This window comes from Leopardus geoffroyi, chromosome A2, assembly GCF_018350155.1.
Source record: "Leopardus geoffroyi isolate Oge1 chromosome A2, O.geoffroyi_Oge1_pat1.0, whole genome shotgun sequence".
Taxonomy (NCBI): Eukaryota; Metazoa; Chordata; class Mammalia; order Carnivora; family Felidae; genus Leopardus; species Leopardus geoffroyi.
The window spans coordinates 571,286-589,260 of record NC_059331.1 but is presented as its reverse complement, the minus strand read 5'-3'; the positions used below and the strand labels follow the sequence as shown (position 1 = coordinate 589,260).

Here is a 17,975-nt window from a genome sequence, read left to right as displayed (position 1 = left end):
TACGCCAGGGCCTCGCACCCCCTGCCTGCAAGCCCTGCCTGTGTCCCACCCTCTGTGCGGGGCCGAGGGGTGCAGGCGCAGGCCCGGAGAGGAAAGACTGGGGGTGTCAGGGGCAGCCATACCCCTTGGCAAAGCTCCAGGAGAAGGAGCGCGGTGGGGGCCGGGTTCCCGAGGGGGACGCGCGCACACTCCAGGTGAGGCGGTAGCGTGAGCGAAGGCCCGGGGCTGGGGGGTGTGAGCCCAGGCAGGCGGTGGAGACGGCTGCCGGGTGCTTGGGGGGCAGCTGGCGGAGGCCCCTGTCCAAGCCCGGGAGCTGCCCGGAGGGGGCATGAAGGCACCGGACCGGCCACCCTGTGGTCTGGGGAAACCGAGGCGGGCCGGCCGGCCGGGAGGGGCCCCCCGCGTTCCCCCGTCCCCCGGCGGGGTGGGCGGTGGGGGGCGCCGGGGCGGCAGGGTGCGAGCCGGCGGGCGGGGGCCGGCCCCGCCGAGAGGTCTGTGGCTAGATTCCGCCCAGTACAGGAATTCTCGCTCTGCCAGTAATCACCCTGACTTCCCAGGCGGCCATCATTTCCTGAAAGTCAGCCGCCTTAGGGGAAGTCGGCGCTGGCGGTGACTAAACCAACATGCAAATGCAGCCGGGCTGAGAGCGGCCGGGCGGCCGCGGTCCGGAGGGAGCCGCCCGCCGCCTTCCCGGGACCCGCCGCGGCCGCGCCATGTCCCAGCTGCGGCTCTGGCTGCACCTCGCGGCTCTCAACAAGGTAACCCTCCGCGCCGCCCGCGGGGCTCCGGGCGGGGAAGGCGGCCGCCCGCGTCCTCGGAGCGGGGCCGCGGGGCCTGGGGCGCGCAGGTGCGCGGCCGGCACCTTCCGGGCTGCGCCCGGCCGCCCCCAGGGCTCAGCGCCCGACCTTGACAGCGTCTGGGGTGCCCCGGGACAGAGCTGGCAGAGTGCCGTCCGCTCGGGCTCCGATTGGCCAGGTAGGAGCGCCCCGGCCCTCCGGCCCTCCTCCGGCCCCCCAGGGCTCCGGGAAGGGGTCCAGCCCCTCCCCGGGGCCCGCGTGACAGAGCCTGTCTGTGCAGGGCATTCCTGGGGTCTGAGTGTGTGCAGCGACCCCCCCTCGCCCCAGGGAAGGCCCAGAGCAGGTCTGGGGTGGGGGCCATCCTGTCCCCACCCACCAGTCTGTGGCCAGAGCGGGGCCACTATTTGGCAGCTCCCCCGGGTCCCGCCAGGTCTTCGCCTGGTGCGGGGAACCCCCAAATGCTGCGAGACAGTAACCACAGCAGGTGACCCCCAAAACTGTCAGGGTGACCAGCTTGCTCCCGCCCCACTGAAACAGCAGATGGGGCCAGGTGGAGCCTGGGGTCTGAGGGGCAGGCGCTTTGCGGGGCGCCCACAGAGGGTTCGTTTGGATTTGGCTTGTCTTGGAGGTCTGCTTGGTGGCTGCTGGGCCTCAGGTCCCGACAGGGGGGCTGCTGGGTGAGCCGCCCCTGGGTGGGGTCAGCTCCTGCCCCATCCTGCCGCCAACTCCTTATAGGGAGTGGAGCTGGGAGGGACTCTTGGTGACCCGCTTTGAGGCCCTGCCTCCCTTTGGCCCAGGAATCAAGGTGAGGGCTGCCGAGGGCAGCATCCCCACCGTTTTTTGTTTTTGTTTTTGTTTTTTAAGAGAGGGTGAGTGAGGATGAGCAGGGGAGAGGGGGCAGAGGGAGAGAGAGTTCGGGAGCAGTCTCCACGCCCAGCTCTAAGCCCAGCTCTAAGCCCAACGGTGGGCTCACTCACTCGCTCTGTGGGGATCCTGGGATCACAACCTGAGCCAAAATCAGGAGTCGCTGGCTCAGTTGACTGAGCCACCCAGGCGCCCCCATCCCCGCTCGTTAAATACCTTTTGTCTTGGAGCAGCGTGACGAGCACAGTCACCTCACCGAAGGTTGCGCGGTTCCCGCGCCCCGGCCCCTGTTCACACCGCACCTCAGCACGATGCGTCTGTCGGTGGGACAGGCAGGCGCCCATACGTTATTATCGACCAAAGATCCCTCGGCCTCCCGTGTCCTCGTTCTGTCCCACGACCCCATCGGGACACCGCGTGAATCGGGTTCTCACTCTCCTTAGGCCCCACTGGGCTGAGATGCTCTCTCCACCTCTTCTCCGGTGGATGCCCCGGGCAGGCGGTCAGGAGGAGGACTGGACAGGCTTCCTGCAGGATGTCCCGTCCCCTCCTCTCCCCCCCCCCCCCCCGGGTTCGTCCCACGACGGCGCTGAGCGAAGTGTCTGGCTCATGCCGTCACACCTGGGGCCCCCGCTGCCCACGAGGTTCCTCACCGCTGACGTTGACCTTGGTCTCTGGCCGGGTGTGCCGGCCGGGCTCCACACGGTCCTTGTGGGCAGGGGTCGCCGTGTGCAGCCCATGCGGGGCTATGGTCCCCCTGAGCACCCCCCTCATCGGGGCTCCTCCCCACCTGCCCATGCTACTGCTGGTGACCGTTTTCCCTATAGGAAGCCGGGCCACCCCTCAGGGCCCCTTGGGGCTGCCAGCTTCATGGGCTCAGGGGCTGTTGTCACTCTGACCAGGCTTGGTTGGCGCCCTCTGGGAAGGCCACCCTCAGATGCGGTCCCAGAGAGATTTTAGCCAGGACACACAGCAACCCCCACCCCTACCCAGCCCCCACCCCAGGCAGCCTGCAGGGGTCCGTGCTCCATGCTGTTTCATAGGGAGCGGGCGGCCAGCTTCTGTGGCCCAGCCTCTCCTGGCGTTATCTGCCAGACTCGGGCTCGGTCACCTCTGACCCCAGCTGCCCCGGGATGGGGCAGAGTCCATAGGAGGTCCTGGTGGGCAGAGAGCAGTCCTCATGGTCAGCCAGGCCAGACGCCACGCTGCCACCTGAGTCCTCCCCCAACCCACAGATGGCTGCTGTGGCCTGGTGAGCTACTGGGCTCTCACGTGAGGGTGATGGGCGTCCCAAGCGTCCGGTGTGCCTTTTCCCACTGTGAGCATGGTGTTCCCTGCTTCTGACCCAGCGCTGCGGACTTTTGCAGACCTTCCCTGGGCCACCACCTGCCTGAGCTGGTCTTGCCAGCCGCTGTCTGCCTCCTCGCCGGGACTTGCCCAGGCTGGCAGGTCCTACCGGGGTCCGCCTCCCACGGGTCTGGGCTTGGTGCCGCTGAGGGGCGGGAGCGAGTGGCAGTCCCTCTGGCTTCCCATATGCTATCTGCCACCAGGGCACCTCGGGGTGGCATCCAGTCAAGGCACACCAGCTGACGTGGGCACGGGTGGTCTTTGCAGCACAGGTCCTGAGTCCCAGCCTGGCTCTGGGACCAGCCCCATCTGGTAGAGAGTCTCCTGCATTTAGTCTCCCTCAGGGGGGCCTGACCCCCTCCGTGCCCACCCCCTCCCGAGGGCACAACGGGCCGGAGCCTGCACAGTCCTGGGGCTGTGTGTGCTCTGGCATCGGAGCGAGCTGGACGTTATCACTTAGAGACACCCCCCCACCCAGGAATGGGCATGTGACGCCAACACAGATCAATGGGAGGGGAGCTCCAGAAACAGCCCTCAGATGGAGTGGGGCAGGAGCACCAGCCGAGACCAGGGGCCTGTTCTCAGGGACCTGGGGGCTGCAAGGATGCCACCTCCACCCCCAGAAGCCAGTTCAACTGTGGTCTTGGAGGCCGAGCCAGCTGCATACAGGCGGGCTCCAGGCCCACACATCCCCAGAGCCCAAGACGCCCGCTGGCCAGCCCTGCCTGTCTGCCTCGCCGTCCCCCCGTGCCTATGCACTGGCATCCCACCCGGCTGGCCCTGGCCTTCCAGTGGCCCCGACAGCCCGAGACACGTAGACGGTGCACAGGGCCTGGGGACTCCGTTGCTCCCACATGCGGCCTCATCCAACCCCACTGGCCTCTGCCCTGCTCACAAAATGCCCCCACTGACTGACCTGAGATGTCAGCGTGATCTGGTCCTCTGTTGTGGAGGTCCGGCTGGAAGGGCCTCGTCTGGGCGGGGCTGTGGGACTCCCTCCCCATGAGGCGTCGGCTGAGGGCTGTGCCCCCACCCCCTGACCCAGGCCTGCAGGGCCTCAGGGATGGGGAAGGAGGCCTGCCCCTCCCCAGCTTCAGGCACCCAGGGTCCCTGTGTGCAAAACTGGACACCTACTGCCCCCTCCTGGTGGCTAGTGGTATGAACACCGGAACCCAGCAGGGCACCACGGGGGGTCTCTGGCTGGGGGGGCTCACTCCAGGCTGGCCCAGGAGCCCTTGGGGGCTGGTCTCCGAGTGTCCTTGGTATCCGGTGCAAACCGGGTATACACAGCTCCTCAGTGCCTGTGGACCAGGGGTGGGAGGGAGGGCGACGTGGGAACACCCCGCACTGCGTCCAATTTTCTTTAAATTTAGGTTTCTGAATTGTGCGTGCCGTGTACAGCACGCCAGCTCCTGGAAGGCATGGGGCTCTCTGTGTTCTGACATCCGTGCGCTGGTGTCACATGTGCCCAGTGTCACCTAATTCCAGAACGTTCCGTCTCCCCAAACGCAACCCCGTCCCCATCAGCCGTCGCCTCCACCCCTTCAGCCCCTCCCCCGTCCCCATGAGCCCCCTTCCTGTCCGTGGATGAGTCTGTTCTGGACGTTTCCCAGACGCGGACTCACACCCCGCGTGGCCTCTCGTGTCTGGTTCCCTCCCTGAGCGTTGTGCGTTCGGGGAATGCCCGCGGGGCGGTGGGGGTGGGTGCCTGGCTCCTGCTGGCAGCAGGCGTGTCCACTGTGTGGCTGCCCCCAGCCCCGGCCGCTTCTCATCCCGCCCGTCTCACAGGACTCCACGTACCTCGACGACCTCTCCAACGCCTCCATTTTCTCCTCGTCCGTGGACTCCCTCTCAGACATCGCGGACACACCTGACTTCCTGCCGGCCGACAGCCTCAGCCAGGTGCCCACCATCTGGGATGTGAGCACTGGCCCCTCCGCCCAGGACAAGGTCAGCGCCCTCTGAGGGCCCCCCCCCCCGTCCACAGGCCGGGGGCGGGGCCGGGTTGTTCACAGACGGCAGTGAGGTCACAGGTCAGGCGTCCTCGTGTTTCCCCGCACAGCCCGGAAACGCACGCCTTCTGTGAAAGGTCCTGTGGCGGTCAGGCACCAAGCCCGCTGCCTCCCCTGGCTCAGCGCCCACACTCTGCCCTGCTGGGGACCTTCCCCAGGAGGTGGGCAGCAAGCAGCTTCTAACGCTGCTGCTTCTCACCCTGGCGCTTCTGCGCCCGGGACCTTGGGCAGTGGCTGGAGGCACCGGAGGGGGCGCCCCCGGCCAGCCTTCCGCAGGGGGTAGAGAGCGCTGGGTTGGCGTCTGTGAAGCTGCTTCCTCGGGACACGGGCAGGGGCGGGGAAGACGAGGCCAGGCAGGAGTCGCCAGAGGTGAGCAGGGTCTCCGCGTGCACCAGGCCCAGACTCCGGTTCGTTCCCAGGCCCGGGGCAGCAGGCACATCGGTGAGGAAGACCGGGGCTAATGCCGGGCTTGGGGAGCCCTCGCCCATCCAGGCCTCTTAGGGTTGTCTGCTGGGAGAGAAGCCTCTAGCTTTCGGGGGCCAGAACCCCCATTCAGGGCTGACGGGCAGCACCGGAAACACGGATGGGGGCCACGCGTGTCCGAGGGGGAGCAGCCCCTTCCATCCAGAGCCAGCCGGGTGGAGCCCGGGGGGCCCTGCCAGGTGGTGCACAGTACTGGACACGATGCCCGCCCGGCCACTTCGATGTTCCTCAGGCAGCGTCCACGGCCCAGACGCAGAAGAGCCGGGCCTGGGAAGCCTGGGGCCCGGCATGGGGCCAGCAGAGGGACGGGAAGTGCCCGAGGCAGCCTGGCACGGTCCCTGCCCTGGACAGCCATGATGGCGACCCCGGCCCCCTCCTGCGTCTGCTCCCGGTGGAGAACGTGAGGCACGGTGGCTTGGAGCGGACGGCAGGGCGCGCCAGCACCCACACCCCGCTGCTTGCCAGCCCGCCGGCCTGACTCAGCCTTCCAGGAACCCGGGCCAGGCTGTTTGTTTTTGTTCATTCAGAAGAAGGGGACTGGGGGTTGAGGAAAGGTTCCTGGCCTGCTGGCATCTTGCTCTCGTTACATTTTCTTCTTTGAAAACAGCGGGGGGTTGTAAAAATCAGGTGGGGTGTCTTGGGACCAAATGCCTTGGGGGCCCGTGCCATCCCGGAGACCGCAAAGGACACCCGAGCTCCGTGTGTGCTCAGGAATGGGCACCTGGCACTCACAGTCACTGGCCTTGGGGTGGTGGGAGTCCCAGGGGAGACGGGGTCTGGAAGGGATTTCTTCAGTTCCATCCTGTTCCTCACCTGTCCTTAGGGTGGCCACGTGATTGTCATGTTTTTATTTTAACGGTAAGCGTGTTTTGGAATTGCACGGACCCTGGTCTGGTCCGTGCTGTGTCCTCACTGCGTGTCCTGGGGGCCGAGAAGTCACCCCACCCAGGCTCTCTGTGACTGTTCAGACATGGGCGTAACCACTCCCTGAGGGTGGGCAGGTCAGGGGCCAGGTGCGACATGGCCCCAGAGCATTTGGGTCTCCCGTCCTGGCCCATCTGTGGGCTGGATCTGCCCAGAGCTGAATTTGCTCTGAATCTGTGGGCTGAATTCTTTTTTTTTTTTTAAGTTTATTTATTTTCGAGAGGGAGAGAGCGCGAGTGGGGTTGGGGGAGGGGCAGAGAGGAGGAGAGAGAATCCCAAGCGGACTCTGAGCTCTCAGCCAGATCCTGATGCGGCGCTGGCACTCGTGAGGTGCGACCGTGACCTGAGCCGAAATCAAGAGTCGGCTGCTTAACCGACAGAGCCACCCAGGCTCCCCGGACACCACACGAGTCCTAGTCCCAGGTGGGCTTCATGCCCCCATGGCTGATGGACCCCCACCCAGGCACAGCTTTGCCTATCAGGTTCTTGGTTCCCTCGGGCCAGACTCAGGTGCTCAGTCTCTGCCGGGTGTGACTGCGGTTGGGGACGTGGGACGTGTCCTTGCTCTGTTTATCTGTGTGATGGGAATTCTAGCCTGTTGCTCAAACGAACCAGCTGGCGGGCAGCAGGGAGGGGGCAGGAAGACCACGTGGTTCCCCCCCGCCGGAGGCCGGGTCAGGGGGCTCGGGGAGGCGCTTCCCCCCCCCCCCACGTCTTGTCTGCAGGCTCATGTCCACTGTCCCCTCCAGCTGCTCCTGCCCCGCGGGCCGTGGACGGGCGTCGAGGACCCCGTGTCCTCTCTCTCCAGCACCCCGCTCCTCGTCAGCTACCAGGTGAGCCAGGCCCTCTCCCCAGCCCTGCCCACCTCTTGTAGGGACTAGAACGCTCAGAGGCAGCCTTTTGGAAGCAAGATCTGCCCGTTTTACAGATGGGGAAATGGGCCCTTGGGAGGCAGCACACTGGGGGCGGGTGGGCCACTCCCCACCCCTCTTGTTCACTGGCCTGGCTGCCCCTTGGGGGAAGGCCGGCCGTGCTGGGCAGGACAGGGCCATCCAGCCCTGACCACAGCTCCTGCACTGACCTTCAGTCTCAAAGTCAGCCTGAGGAGGAGGAGGAGGCAGAGGAGGAGGAGGGGGACGAGCTGGGCCACGCAGAGACCTACGCCGACTACGTGCCCTCCAAATGTGAGTGCCCTGCCCTGCAAAACCCCAGCAGGGGCGGGGGGAGGGGCTTGGGAGCTGTGGGCTGGCCTTGGGGCCACTTCTGTAATCCCTGCTCGGCACAGCGCCTGAGACAGCACAGAGCGTACCGTGAAAAGCCCACTTCCTCCCCGCTTAGGATTGTATGGATCTGTCCCGCACCCCTTTGTGTGAAGCACGGATAGGTTCCACCCCCCCCCCCCCCCCCCCCCCCCGCAGCCAACCCTGAGACTCCGACCACGCCCCTGACCTGTCCCTGGCCACACTCCTGACTTGCCCCCGGCCCTGCCTCCGCAGCCAAGATCGGGAAGCAGCACCCTGACCGCGTGGTGGAGACTAGCACGCTGTCCAGTGTCCCACCGCCAGACATCACCTACACCCTTGCCCTGCCCACCTCGGACAGCGGGGCCCTGTCTGCCCTGCAGCTGGAGGCCATCACCTACGCCTGCCAGGTAACCTCGGTCTCCCACCCGGCCCACGTCCCGCGTGGGGGCCTCCTGCCAGGCCCTGACCGCCATCCCTTGGCCCGCAGCAACACGAGGTCCTGCTCCCCAGCGGGCAGCGGGCCGGCTTCCTCATTGGCGACGGTGCGGGCGTCGGCAAGGGGCGCACGGTGGCTGGCATCATCCTGGAGAATTTCCTGCGGGGCCGGAAGAAGTCACTGTGGTGAGTGTGCCGTCCCGCCCTGCGCACGTGGGCAGGGAGGGGAGGGGGCGCCATGGCACCCACCGGCCCTCACCCCTAGGTTCAGCGTCTCCAACGATCTCAAGTATGACGCGGAGCGCGACCTTCGGGACATCGACGCCCCCGGCATCGCGGTGCACGCGCTGAGCAAGGTGGGTGGGGTGGCCCCCTCCTCGGGCGGGGTCCCGGAGTGAGCCCGGCTGCACCCCCACGCCCGCCTCTCTCCCCCAGATCAAGTACGGCGACAACACTACCTCAGAGGGCGTCCTCTTTGCCACCTACTCCGCCCTGATCGGGGAGAGCCAGGCCGGCGGGCAGCACCGTACGCGCATCCGCCAGATCTTGGAGTGGTGCGGGGAGGCCTTCGACGGAGTCGTATCCTGAACCAGAGGGGGCGGGGCAGGGGCGGGGCAGGGGCGGGGCTGCGCAGTACGGGGACCTCCCTCCCCTCCTCCCGTCCCGGATGCCAGCCCGCCACCCGCTGGAAGGCATTCCCGGCAGGACGCTCGCCCTCAGTGCCCGCCCTTGTCCTCTTGCGGTCTGGCTCGGTGGCGTCCCGGCTCCGGCGAGCTGGACCGCGACCACAGGCGCGGGGGCGCCGAGGGGCCCCAGGGCGGGAAGGTGCCTGTGACCAAGGAATGGGGCAGAGGGCGCTTCCTTCCTCTGCCCCCCTCCTCCTCTCCCTCCCCTCCCTCTCCTCCCTCCTCCTCCCTCCTCTAAATCCTCCCGCTCCTCCTCCCTCCTCCTTTTCCCCTCCTCCCTCTCCTCCCTCCTCCTCCCTCCTCTTCACCCTTCCCCTCCTCTTTCCTCCTTTGCCTTCCCCCTTCTCTTCCTCTCCTCCCTCTTTTTCCTTCATCTTCGGCCTCCCCCTCCTTCTTCCTCTGCCTCCCCCTTCTCTTCCTGCCTCCTCCTCCTCCCCCCTCCTCCCTCCTCCTCTTCTCTTCTCTCTCCCCCCTCTTCCTCTGTCTCCCCCCTCCCCCCTCCTCCTCTTCCTCACCCTCTCCCTCCCCGTCGGTTGTGGGCTCCATGCAGGTGGGCAGGCCAGGCTGGGCCAGCTGGAGGACAGCTGGGCCAAAAGCCAGGCTGCTGGGGTTAAGGAGCTCTGCTGACCGGTTGGTCAGTTGAGGGGTATCCGTACCGGTATTGGCTCTAGATCCTTCCCGACTGTGGCAGGAACTTCATGGATTGGAGGAGTTTCTGCCTTTCTCTCCTCCCTTGGAATTTAGAAAGCTCGGTTTTGTGCTTCTCCCAAACTGTAGAAAAGCGACGCGGGGACCGGTACAGGCAAGAGCAGGACAGTCTGTTGTGGGTCGTGTGTGAGCCGTTGAATCACACACGTCAGGCACCAGCACACGCCCCTGTCTCCCCTGGTGAGGTGCTGGGCGGGGGCCACGGTTTTTCCTGGATTTCTGCACTGGCGCCTGTGAAGGGTTCCCTGAGCCCACCCCACCCCCTCCCCCGCCAGGGAGTCTGCCCCGTGGTGCGCACAGCGGGCTCGGCACTCCTCACGGTGCTGGGGGGCCCGGCCTGGCCCCCCCCGAAGGGCGCTCATCTTCCTGCGCGCTGTCCCCAGGGCTGTCCCCGTCCTCCCCGCCTGAGCCTGGGTATGTCTGCACGTCACGTACTGTGCCGCCCTGTCCCCGGGGCCTGGAGGCAGCTTCCGGCCTCTCTCTCTGGGTCATAAACAACCCTGAGTGACTGGGCCCGGCCAGGGTGCCCCATCACCCCTTCTCACTTTCCTTGGGCCCGTTCCCAGAAGTGGGGTGACCGGCCCCAGGGCCGCCCGGAACTCTCCAAAAGTCCTCCTCTCTCCTGGTCCCGGTCACAGATAGGAAGAGGGACACCGGCCCCGTGTGTCCTTCCCGCTTAGCTGGGCGAGCTCCCGGGTTTACCGCCGTCAGATGCCAGCTGTCCTATGGAGCAAGTCTCTCGTGCCGAACCGGCACCGGCACCGGAGGGCGCTGTGCTGGCCGTGGGACCGCTCGCACGGCCTGGGGCGAAGGCCCCACACAGCCTGGGGCAAATGACGGCCGGCCCACCTGGAGGCTGTGCGCTCACCTCCACGCTCCTGTTTCCCAGTGTCACTCCCGCAGGGCCACGTAAAGCGGGCTTCACGTGAGGCGTGTGCGTGCCCGCCTGCGTGTGTGAGGAGAAGCGTGTCTTGTGTTTAAAACACCTCGTGGCGCGCGTCCTCGCCTGTAACTGGTTCCTTCCCTCTTAAAATACAAAGACCTTCCCCGGTGCTCTGCTTCGTCGAGCGTCTCCAGGATCTGTGAGAAGTTACGCAGAGACCCCCCCCCCCCCTCCAGGGGACCCGTCACAGCTGGGATGCCTGCCTGCTCCCAGCCCAGCCCTCTTCCTCAGAGACCCCCGTTTCGCCGTGCTCCTTGGCACGAGTGTCTGTGTGACTGTGCACTGTCTACCCGGCACGCGTCCTCAGCAGTCGAGAGGGGGCCCTGAGGCTGTTTCCCACTGCCCTGGCGGTGACATTCCCAGGCTCCCACCCCGAGGCTGCATACCCCCCCAGGCACCTTGCCGAGCTCCCCTTCAGAACGGGGTGGCCTGGGGCATCCGGCCAGGGTCCCCGGGGCTGTCCATCTCCCAGAACAGTCCTTGACCCCTGCCCGCACCAGATCGTGTTTGACGAGTGTCACAAAGCCAAGAATGCCAGCTCCACGAAGATGGGCAAGGCTGTCCTGGATCTGCAGAACAAGCTGCCCCTGGCCAGGGTGGTCTACGCCAGCGCCACAGGTGGGGGGGCAGGCGCGGGGCGGGGGGGTGGGCCCGGGGGGCCTTGGGAGCACCTGGTCCAGAGGCAGGGCTTCTCTCCCCAGGCAGATGCCAGACCCGTTCGGGGCTCCCTCTGTCATCTGCCTCCGCCCGCTCGGCACCCCTGGCTGTGAGCCTCCCGGCCCCCGTTCCTGGGCCTCCATTCGAGTCATTCCCGGGCGTTCAAGGCCCCTGACCTTGCCGGCTCCCCCAACCCAGGTGCCTCTGAGCCCCGGAACATGATCTACATGAGCCGCCTGGGCATCTGGGGGGACGGCACGCCCTTCCGAACCTTCGAGGAGTTTCTGCATGCCATCGAGAAGAGGTGGGTGCCCTTCCCTGCCCGAGACTGGGGCTGGCGAGGGACCCACAGAGGGTGCTGCTTCTCACGCCCCAGGGCCCAGCGTCAGGTGTGTCTGCTCTGCACCCTGGCCTGTGCTCGTCCAGCCACCAGAGGGACCTAAAACTCACTCTTGTGCCTCCTGCTGCCCATCATCACTCCAGGACAAGGAGCCCCCCTCACTCCTGCTTTTCTTGCACCGCCCCCCACGCCTCTCGGGCCCGGGCAGATGGGAGCACAGGGCCTTTGCGTGTGCTGCCGCCTCTGCTCTCTGCGTGCTTGGCCCTTCCTCACCCTCCAGGGCTCAGCTCCCGGTATCAGCCCCTCCCCGAGTCACTCTTGTTCCGTGGGACCCAGCATGTGGTCAGGTGGCCCTGTCCTTGTCCGCAGGGGCGTGGGCGCCATGGAGATCGTGGCCATGGACATGAAAGTCAGCGGCATGTACATCGCACGCCAGCTCAGCTTCTCCGGCGTCACCTTCCGCATCGAGGAGATCCCGCTGGCCCCAGCCTTCGAGCGCGTCTACAACCGCGCGGCCCTGCTGGTAAGCAGGGTGTCCGGGCTCTGTGACCACACGGACACGAGTGTGCGTGTCCCTTGGGAATTATGCTCCCGTCCCTTCAGCATCTGTCCTCGCGGGTGCCACGGGGAGTTGGCCCGTCGAGACTCACTCCTGCCGCCAGTTCTCCTGTGACCGTAATGACGGGGCCTCGTTGTTCCCGGAGCTCACGGCCGCTGCCGGCGTCCACGTTTCCGTCCCTGTGGCGTGGCCCCATCTTCGTTGGCATTCCTGTGTCGTGGACGGGCTCCGCTGTTCTCACGGTCCCATCTCGCCCACGCGGGACGAGCCCTGGGTGTCAGCCCTGACGGTGTCGATTTGAACTACAGTTCAAACCTAGTTTGGGCCGTCTGCCCCATCCGCCAGCACTGCTGACACGGGGTGGGGGTGGGGGGTCGTTCTCTCTGGGGCGTCCCGGGCACTGGGGGAGGGGGAGCAGCATCCCCGGCCCCACCCACTCGATGGGGTCCTCAGTCGTGAGGGCCACAGTTGTCGCCAGGCACGGTCCTGGGTGAGACGCCCCGGTCTGAAGTGTCAAGAGCCAAGTGGCTGCTGGCAGAAGGCGGTCACTGCAGGTGTCCCCACCCCTTAGCAGAAGCAGCGTCTCCTCGCCTCCCGCGCTGAGTCTGGGAGCGACGTACATGCGCGTCCTCACCGTGGCCTCGCCAGAATCGCACGTTTTGGTTTTCTAACATTTCTTACTGTTTGGTACCAGCAGCACCTCTGCGTTGCTCCGCTTACCACCCCCTCGCCCCCCGCGATGAATCCCAGCCGGGATGGGAGCCGGGTGGCGGGGAGCGGCTGGGCCGCAGCGAGCTGAGCTGGGCGTGTCCTTGCAGTGGGCCGAGGCCCTGGGCGTGTTCCAGCAGGCCGCCGACTGGATTGGCCTGGAGTCCCGCAAGTCCCTGTGGGGCCAGTTCTGGTCGGCCCACCAGCGCTTCTTCAAGTATCTCTGTGTGGCCGCCAAAGTGCACCGGCTGGTGGAGCTGGCCCGGGAGGAGCTGGCCCGGGACAAGGTGAGCCGGCAGGCGCAGCGTCCAGGTCGGCGGGGCCGGCGAGGCCGGCGAGGCGCTCTTCCCTTGTCGCCTCGAGAGCCGGGCAGGGCTTAGGGCTTTGCGGTCACACCAGGAGCCCTGCACTCTTGTGTGGCTGGGCCGAGTCTGTGAGGACAGAGTGTGGCCTGGAAGGGTCCAGTCCTGCCTGAGCCAGCCCCCCCTGAAGCAGGTGACAGGCATGGCCTGGCCCCCGGTTTTCCATGTCCAGGCAGGGCTGGCAGGAGCCAGGGCAGAGGGTGATGAGAGGGTCCAGGAGGGCTGAGGCTGTGTGGAGTCTCAGGGTAGACTCAGGTGTGTTGGGGGCCTGGCAGCCAGCAGGACACCAGGGGCGGAAAGAGAAAGAAACTGAGGCCAACTTGGTTTCTGACGACCAGGGGCTTCCCTGTGGGCCCCTCTGGGGCCACGCTCCTGGGCTGGCCAGTGGGAGTCTCAGAGCCCAGCTCACCCCCGACCTCCCCCCACTCCCCAAGTGTGTGGTCATCGGGCTGCAGTCCACGGGTGAGGCTCGGACCCGGGAGGTGCTGGACCAGAAGGACGGGCAGCTCGATTGCTTTGTCTCCGCCGCCGAGTGAGTGATGCTCGAAGCCCCCAGGGTGGGCGGGGACGGTCCCCGCCCCCCCCTTGCGCCCCCACCCTCCGTTCTCCCTACGTGGCAGCCAGTGCCCTGTGACCCCAGCCGTGAGAACCCAGGTGTGCATCTGCTCAGACACTGCCCCAGCCCTCAGAGACGACAGGCCGGGACGATGAGCCACGGGTGACCCCAAGGCTCAGAGGGTGCCAGCAAAGGGACCTGGGATTTCGGAACAAGGCTTCCAGGTGCCCATCCCCCACATGGCTGCAGCGCTGTTTCAAGGACAGCGCAGGTTTTAGGCACTAGCCTTTGGGGGTCCTAAAGCTGCAGGCCTCTCTTCCCAAGGCTGGAAAGCCTCCTGGGCCCAGGGCCCCTCAGAGCTGGTTAGTCTGCACACAGAGCCCTTGATGGTTGGAGGAGGGAGCCCCACTCAGGGCCCCACCCCACGCCCAGGCCCTCACAGTGAAACTGTGGCCCTGGGCCTACCCTCACCCTGCACCCCTGCAGTCTCCACACCCTCCCTCCCTGCCCCCACCCCCCCAGTCCTCACACCCTCCCTCCCCGCCCCTGCCTGCCTTCTCCAAACCCCAGGCACCCTCCCCAGAGCTACTCCAGGTGTGATTTCTCTTGTACTGGGAATAATTTCGCTTCTTGATTTTAGGGGTGTCTTTTTGTCACTAATTCAGAAGCACTTTCCTTCAACCAAAAGAAAGCGAGAGAGAGGAGTTGGCAATAAGAGAAAACGTAAGCTCCCCCCACACCCCCCAGCCTCTGATCTCTCTTCCATCTCCCAGGCACAGCCTGGCTCGAAATCGAATCGTCCCTGGTCTCCCTCCCGTCCTCACTCGCTCATTCCTCTGCCCCACTGTCCCGTCTGAGCATCGACCCCTCTGCTGCTCGCTGCAGAGCCAGGAGGGTTCTGTCTCTGAGCAGGCCCAACTTGGGCGCCCCCCCCCCCCACCGCCACCCACGTGTCCAAGGGATAGCAGGTGCAGAGGCACTCGGCCAAGCTTCCCAAGAGAAACCCCGTGGGTGGCAGCCTCCAGGGTGCACTCGCTGCACGGGAGACGCAGACCCCAGCAGGGCCTCTTCGCAGCCTCCCAGTTGGCCAAAGACCAAACCCCGGTTCCACGGGACGGCGTGGCTAGCTCGTCCTCGGGCAGCAGCCACCTGTGGCCCCCAGCGTCGCCCTCGGATGGGGGAGCTTAAGATTCTGGTTCTCGGCCTCGCGCTCCCTAGGTGGAAACCAGTCCAGCGCCCTCACCGCGCTAGCTCGTGGGCCACGATGGGGCTCAGGAAGCGCATCCCAGGAGGGAGGTCACCCTCCCGGCGGTGCCTGCATGGGCCGCTTTCCAGCAGAGGCTGGGCATCAGCTCACTGTGGGAAGCGAGGCTCAGAGAGGCCAGGCAACCCAGCTGAGGTCACACAGCCAGACGCGGGGCATCCCCGACTATGGCAGTGTACGTCAGATGCCCAGACCACCATCCCCTCGGGACCTGGGTACGTCCTTTGGCCGACCCAACCAGGCAACCGGGGTTGCCGTGAGAGGTCAGGCACCTGGCCTCCCCAGGCACCAGCCAAGAGTAAACTGAAGCATCAGGAAGTCAGACAGGGACGCTAAAACTGCTTTGCACCACGTCCTGGCTGACGGCAGGACCTGGGAGAGCAGTCCAAAGCCGGACGGAGCAAGAGGCTCAGGCCACTCGGTCCCGGCTCGTGGGTGTGGCCCCGGACCGCCCCCTTCCCCTCCTGAGCCGTCGCCGTGAGCTGGGCCCCTCAGGAGGGAGGAGCGGGCCGGGCCTCCATGAGCCTGGTTCCTCCTGTGCAGGGCGGCCACGGGGCCGTGGGGCCAAGGCGCCCAGGCTGGTGTGCGAGGTGGCGGGCGTGATCCGGATCAGTGACGACAGCAGCACCGAGTCAGATGCCGGCCTGGACAGTGACTTCCACTCCTCCCCTGAGTCCGTGCTGGATGACGACGTAGTCATTCTGGACGCCATCGGGCTGCCGGCCGATGACCGCGGTGAGGCCCGCAGCCCAGCATTTGCCACCTTACAGACAGGGGAGTCGGGCTCAGAGAGCCATCAGGGCCACGCGCCTGGCCTGAGGCAGAGGGGGTTCACACCAGCAGTCTGGGGTGAGAGAACATTCCAGATCCCTACACCCCCGTGCACGCGACTGTGCCCCACTCCTCAGGGACCCCTTCACTGCTTCCAGTGGGGCTGTGGGCAGGTGGGCTGGCCGGCACCCCCTGACCTCTGGCCCTGCAGGGCCCCTGTGCCCCCTGCAGCGAGACCCACACGGCCCCGGTGTCCTGGAGCGTGTGGAGCGGCTGAGGCAGGACCTCCTGGCCAAGGTGCGGGCGCTGGGCCGGGAGCTGCCCGTCAACACTCTGGACGAGCTCATCGACCAGCTTGGGGGTCCCGAGCACGTGGCTGAGGTGAGCTTCCACGGGGCCCCCTCGTGGCCACCCCGGAGTCCCCGCGCAGCACCGTGACATGGGGTTGGAGCTGGGAAGACCCCAGGTCCAGCATCCAGTGTGCAGCCCAGGAGGCCGGGCCGGCTGGTGGTGGACTCCCCTCCCACAGCCGCTGTCGCCCTGCCCCCCGCTCCCCAGCCCGGCCTGGCACCCGCCTTCCCCACACGCCCCCGTGTGCTCTTTGTCCCCAGGCCTGTCCCCCTGTGTCTCCTCCCTATCCTCCCCACCTGCAAACTGTCCCCTTTCTTGGGATGTCCCTGTGGTGACAGCCCAGGCTCTGGTTTTGCCCCAGGGAGCAGGTTTATAATAGAAGACGTAGGACGGAGTGAAAATCCTGCTGTCTGCCCCTGGGCGGCCCGGGCCTGGCACCAAGGCTGTCCTGGCCCAGGGTCCACAGCGTCCCTAGCACACACACACTCAGGAGCTCCGGGCACCCAGGCAAGGGGCCAGGGAAACAGGCATGCGGGGGCCAGTCCCTGACGGCCTCACCGGCTGACTGCTGTTCCCCCTTCCCCCACCCCAGATGACTGGCAGGAAGGGCCGTGTGGTGTCCAGGCCCGATGGGACAGTGGCCTTTGAGTCTCGGGCAGAGCAAGGCCTCTCCATCGACCATGTGAACCTCAGAGAGAAGGAGCGCTTCATGAGTGGGGAGAAGGTGGGGGCGTGAGGCCGGGGCCCGGGGGGCGCAGGGGATGGGCTGTGTCAACAGGTGCCCCCCGTGTGGGGGGAGCGGGTGGGGACCCCGCGTGACCAGGGAGGTGCAGAGTTCCTGAGGGGCTGGCCCCGGGACCACGGCCCATCGCGGCCCCCGCTGGGCGTGTGTGTGCACGAGTGCCTGAGCGGGGCCCCCACAGGCCTCCCTGGCCGTCCCAGCCTCCAGTCACTGTCACGCTGCTGTCTGTCACTGCCCAGGGGCCGCCGTGAGGCCCTCCACTGGAACTCAGTGTGGGCTGCTCCTCTCCACCCAGGGCAGGCCAGGGGTGGCCCACGGTCCGTTCTGAGCCCACGTGGGCTCCCCCACGGGCGCACACCTACTCCTCCCGTACTCACCTTAAACGAGTCCCAGTGACCCACGTGAGGCGCGCAAGGCACAGAGGAGCAGGCAGGGTTCCGACTGTTCCGTCCGTGTCCCCCAGCTCGTGGCCATCATCTCCGAGGCCTCCAGCTCTGGCATCTCCCTCCAAGCGGACCGCCGCGTCCAGAACCAGCGACGCCGGGTCCACATGACACTGGAGCTGCCCTGGAGCGCGGACCGGGCCATCCAGCAGTTCGGTGAGTCCCATCCCAGGCTGCCCCGCCCCCGGGCTGCCCCCCCCGCCCCCCCCCTCCCCCCCGCGGTCCCTGAGAGCCCTCTTCCGCCTTCAGGCCGGACCCACAGGTCCAACCAGGTCTCTGCCCCCGAGTACGTCTTCCTCATCTCCAAGCTGGCCGGGGAGCGAAGGTTCGCCTCCATCGTCGCCAAGCGGCTGGAGAGCCTGGTGAGCGGGGCTGGGCGGGCTCCCCGAGGCGGGGGGGGGGCGCCGGGAGGAAGGAGCGGGACAGCTCCTGACGGCCTTCCCCATCCGGGGCAGGGGGCTCTGACCCATGGGGACCGCCGCGCCACTGAGTCCCGTGACCTGAGCAAGTACAACTTTGAGAACAAGGTACCTGGGGAGGGGGAGGGGGCAGGAGGGGATGTGTCCATGCCCAGGGTCCCCTAACGCCCCTCCTCTCTGCACTCAGTACGGCGCCCGGGCCCTCAGCTGCATCCTCACCACCATCCTGAGCCAGACTGAGAACAAGGTGCCGCTGCCCCAGGGCTACCCCGGAGGAGATGCCGCCTTTTTCCGGGGTGAGCTGGGGCTGAGTGAAGGTCTCTGCGGTGTGGGGACAGCTTGACCCGGAGCAGTCTGGAG

The 17,975-nt window shown here is 66.7% G+C and overlaps 1 protein-coding gene across 3 annotated transcripts in view; it reads left to right on the top strand.

Moving 5' to 3' along the window:
• SBNO2 (strawberry notch homolog 2) overlaps window positions 1-17,975 on the top strand; it is a 51,167-nt gene that overhangs the window by 28,962 nt on the left and 4,230 nt on the right. For 2 of the 3 annotated variants that reach the window (XM_045491183.1, XM_045491182.1), the window contains exons 5-24: window positions 4,797-4,958; window positions 7,177-7,260; window positions 7,515-7,611; window positions 7,924-8,078; window positions 8,159-8,292; window positions 8,372-8,462; window positions 8,542-8,685; window positions 10,944-11,061; window positions 11,299-11,404; window positions 11,810-11,963; window positions 12,818-12,994; window positions 13,504-13,601; window positions 14,266-14,348; window positions 15,433-15,624; window positions 15,872-16,041; window positions 16,604-16,735; window positions 17,217-17,352; window positions 17,446-17,558; window positions 17,652-17,723; window positions 17,803-17,911. In XM_045491183.1, coding sequence (XP_045347139.1) covers window positions 4,797-4,958; window positions 7,177-7,260; window positions 7,515-7,611; window positions 7,924-8,078; window positions 8,159-8,292; window positions 8,372-8,462; window positions 8,542-8,685; window positions 10,944-11,061; window positions 11,299-11,404; window positions 11,810-11,963; window positions 12,818-12,994; window positions 13,504-13,601; window positions 14,266-14,348; window positions 15,433-15,624; window positions 15,872-16,041; window positions 16,604-16,735; window positions 17,217-17,352; window positions 17,446-17,558; window positions 17,652-17,723; window positions 17,803-17,911 — 2,527 coding nt within the window. Of the gene's footprint in view, window positions 1-491; window positions 759-4,796; window positions 4,959-7,176; window positions 7,261-7,514; window positions 7,612-7,923; window positions 8,079-8,158; window positions 8,293-8,371; window positions 8,463-8,541; window positions 8,686-10,943; window positions 11,062-11,298; window positions 11,405-11,809; window positions 11,964-12,817; window positions 12,995-13,503; window positions 13,602-14,265; window positions 14,349-15,432; window positions 15,625-15,871; window positions 16,042-16,603; window positions 16,736-17,216; window positions 17,353-17,445; window positions 17,559-17,651; window positions 17,724-17,802; window positions 17,912-17,975 lie in introns of those variants that run through there. The other variant, XM_045491184.1, reaches the window with a different exon arrangement.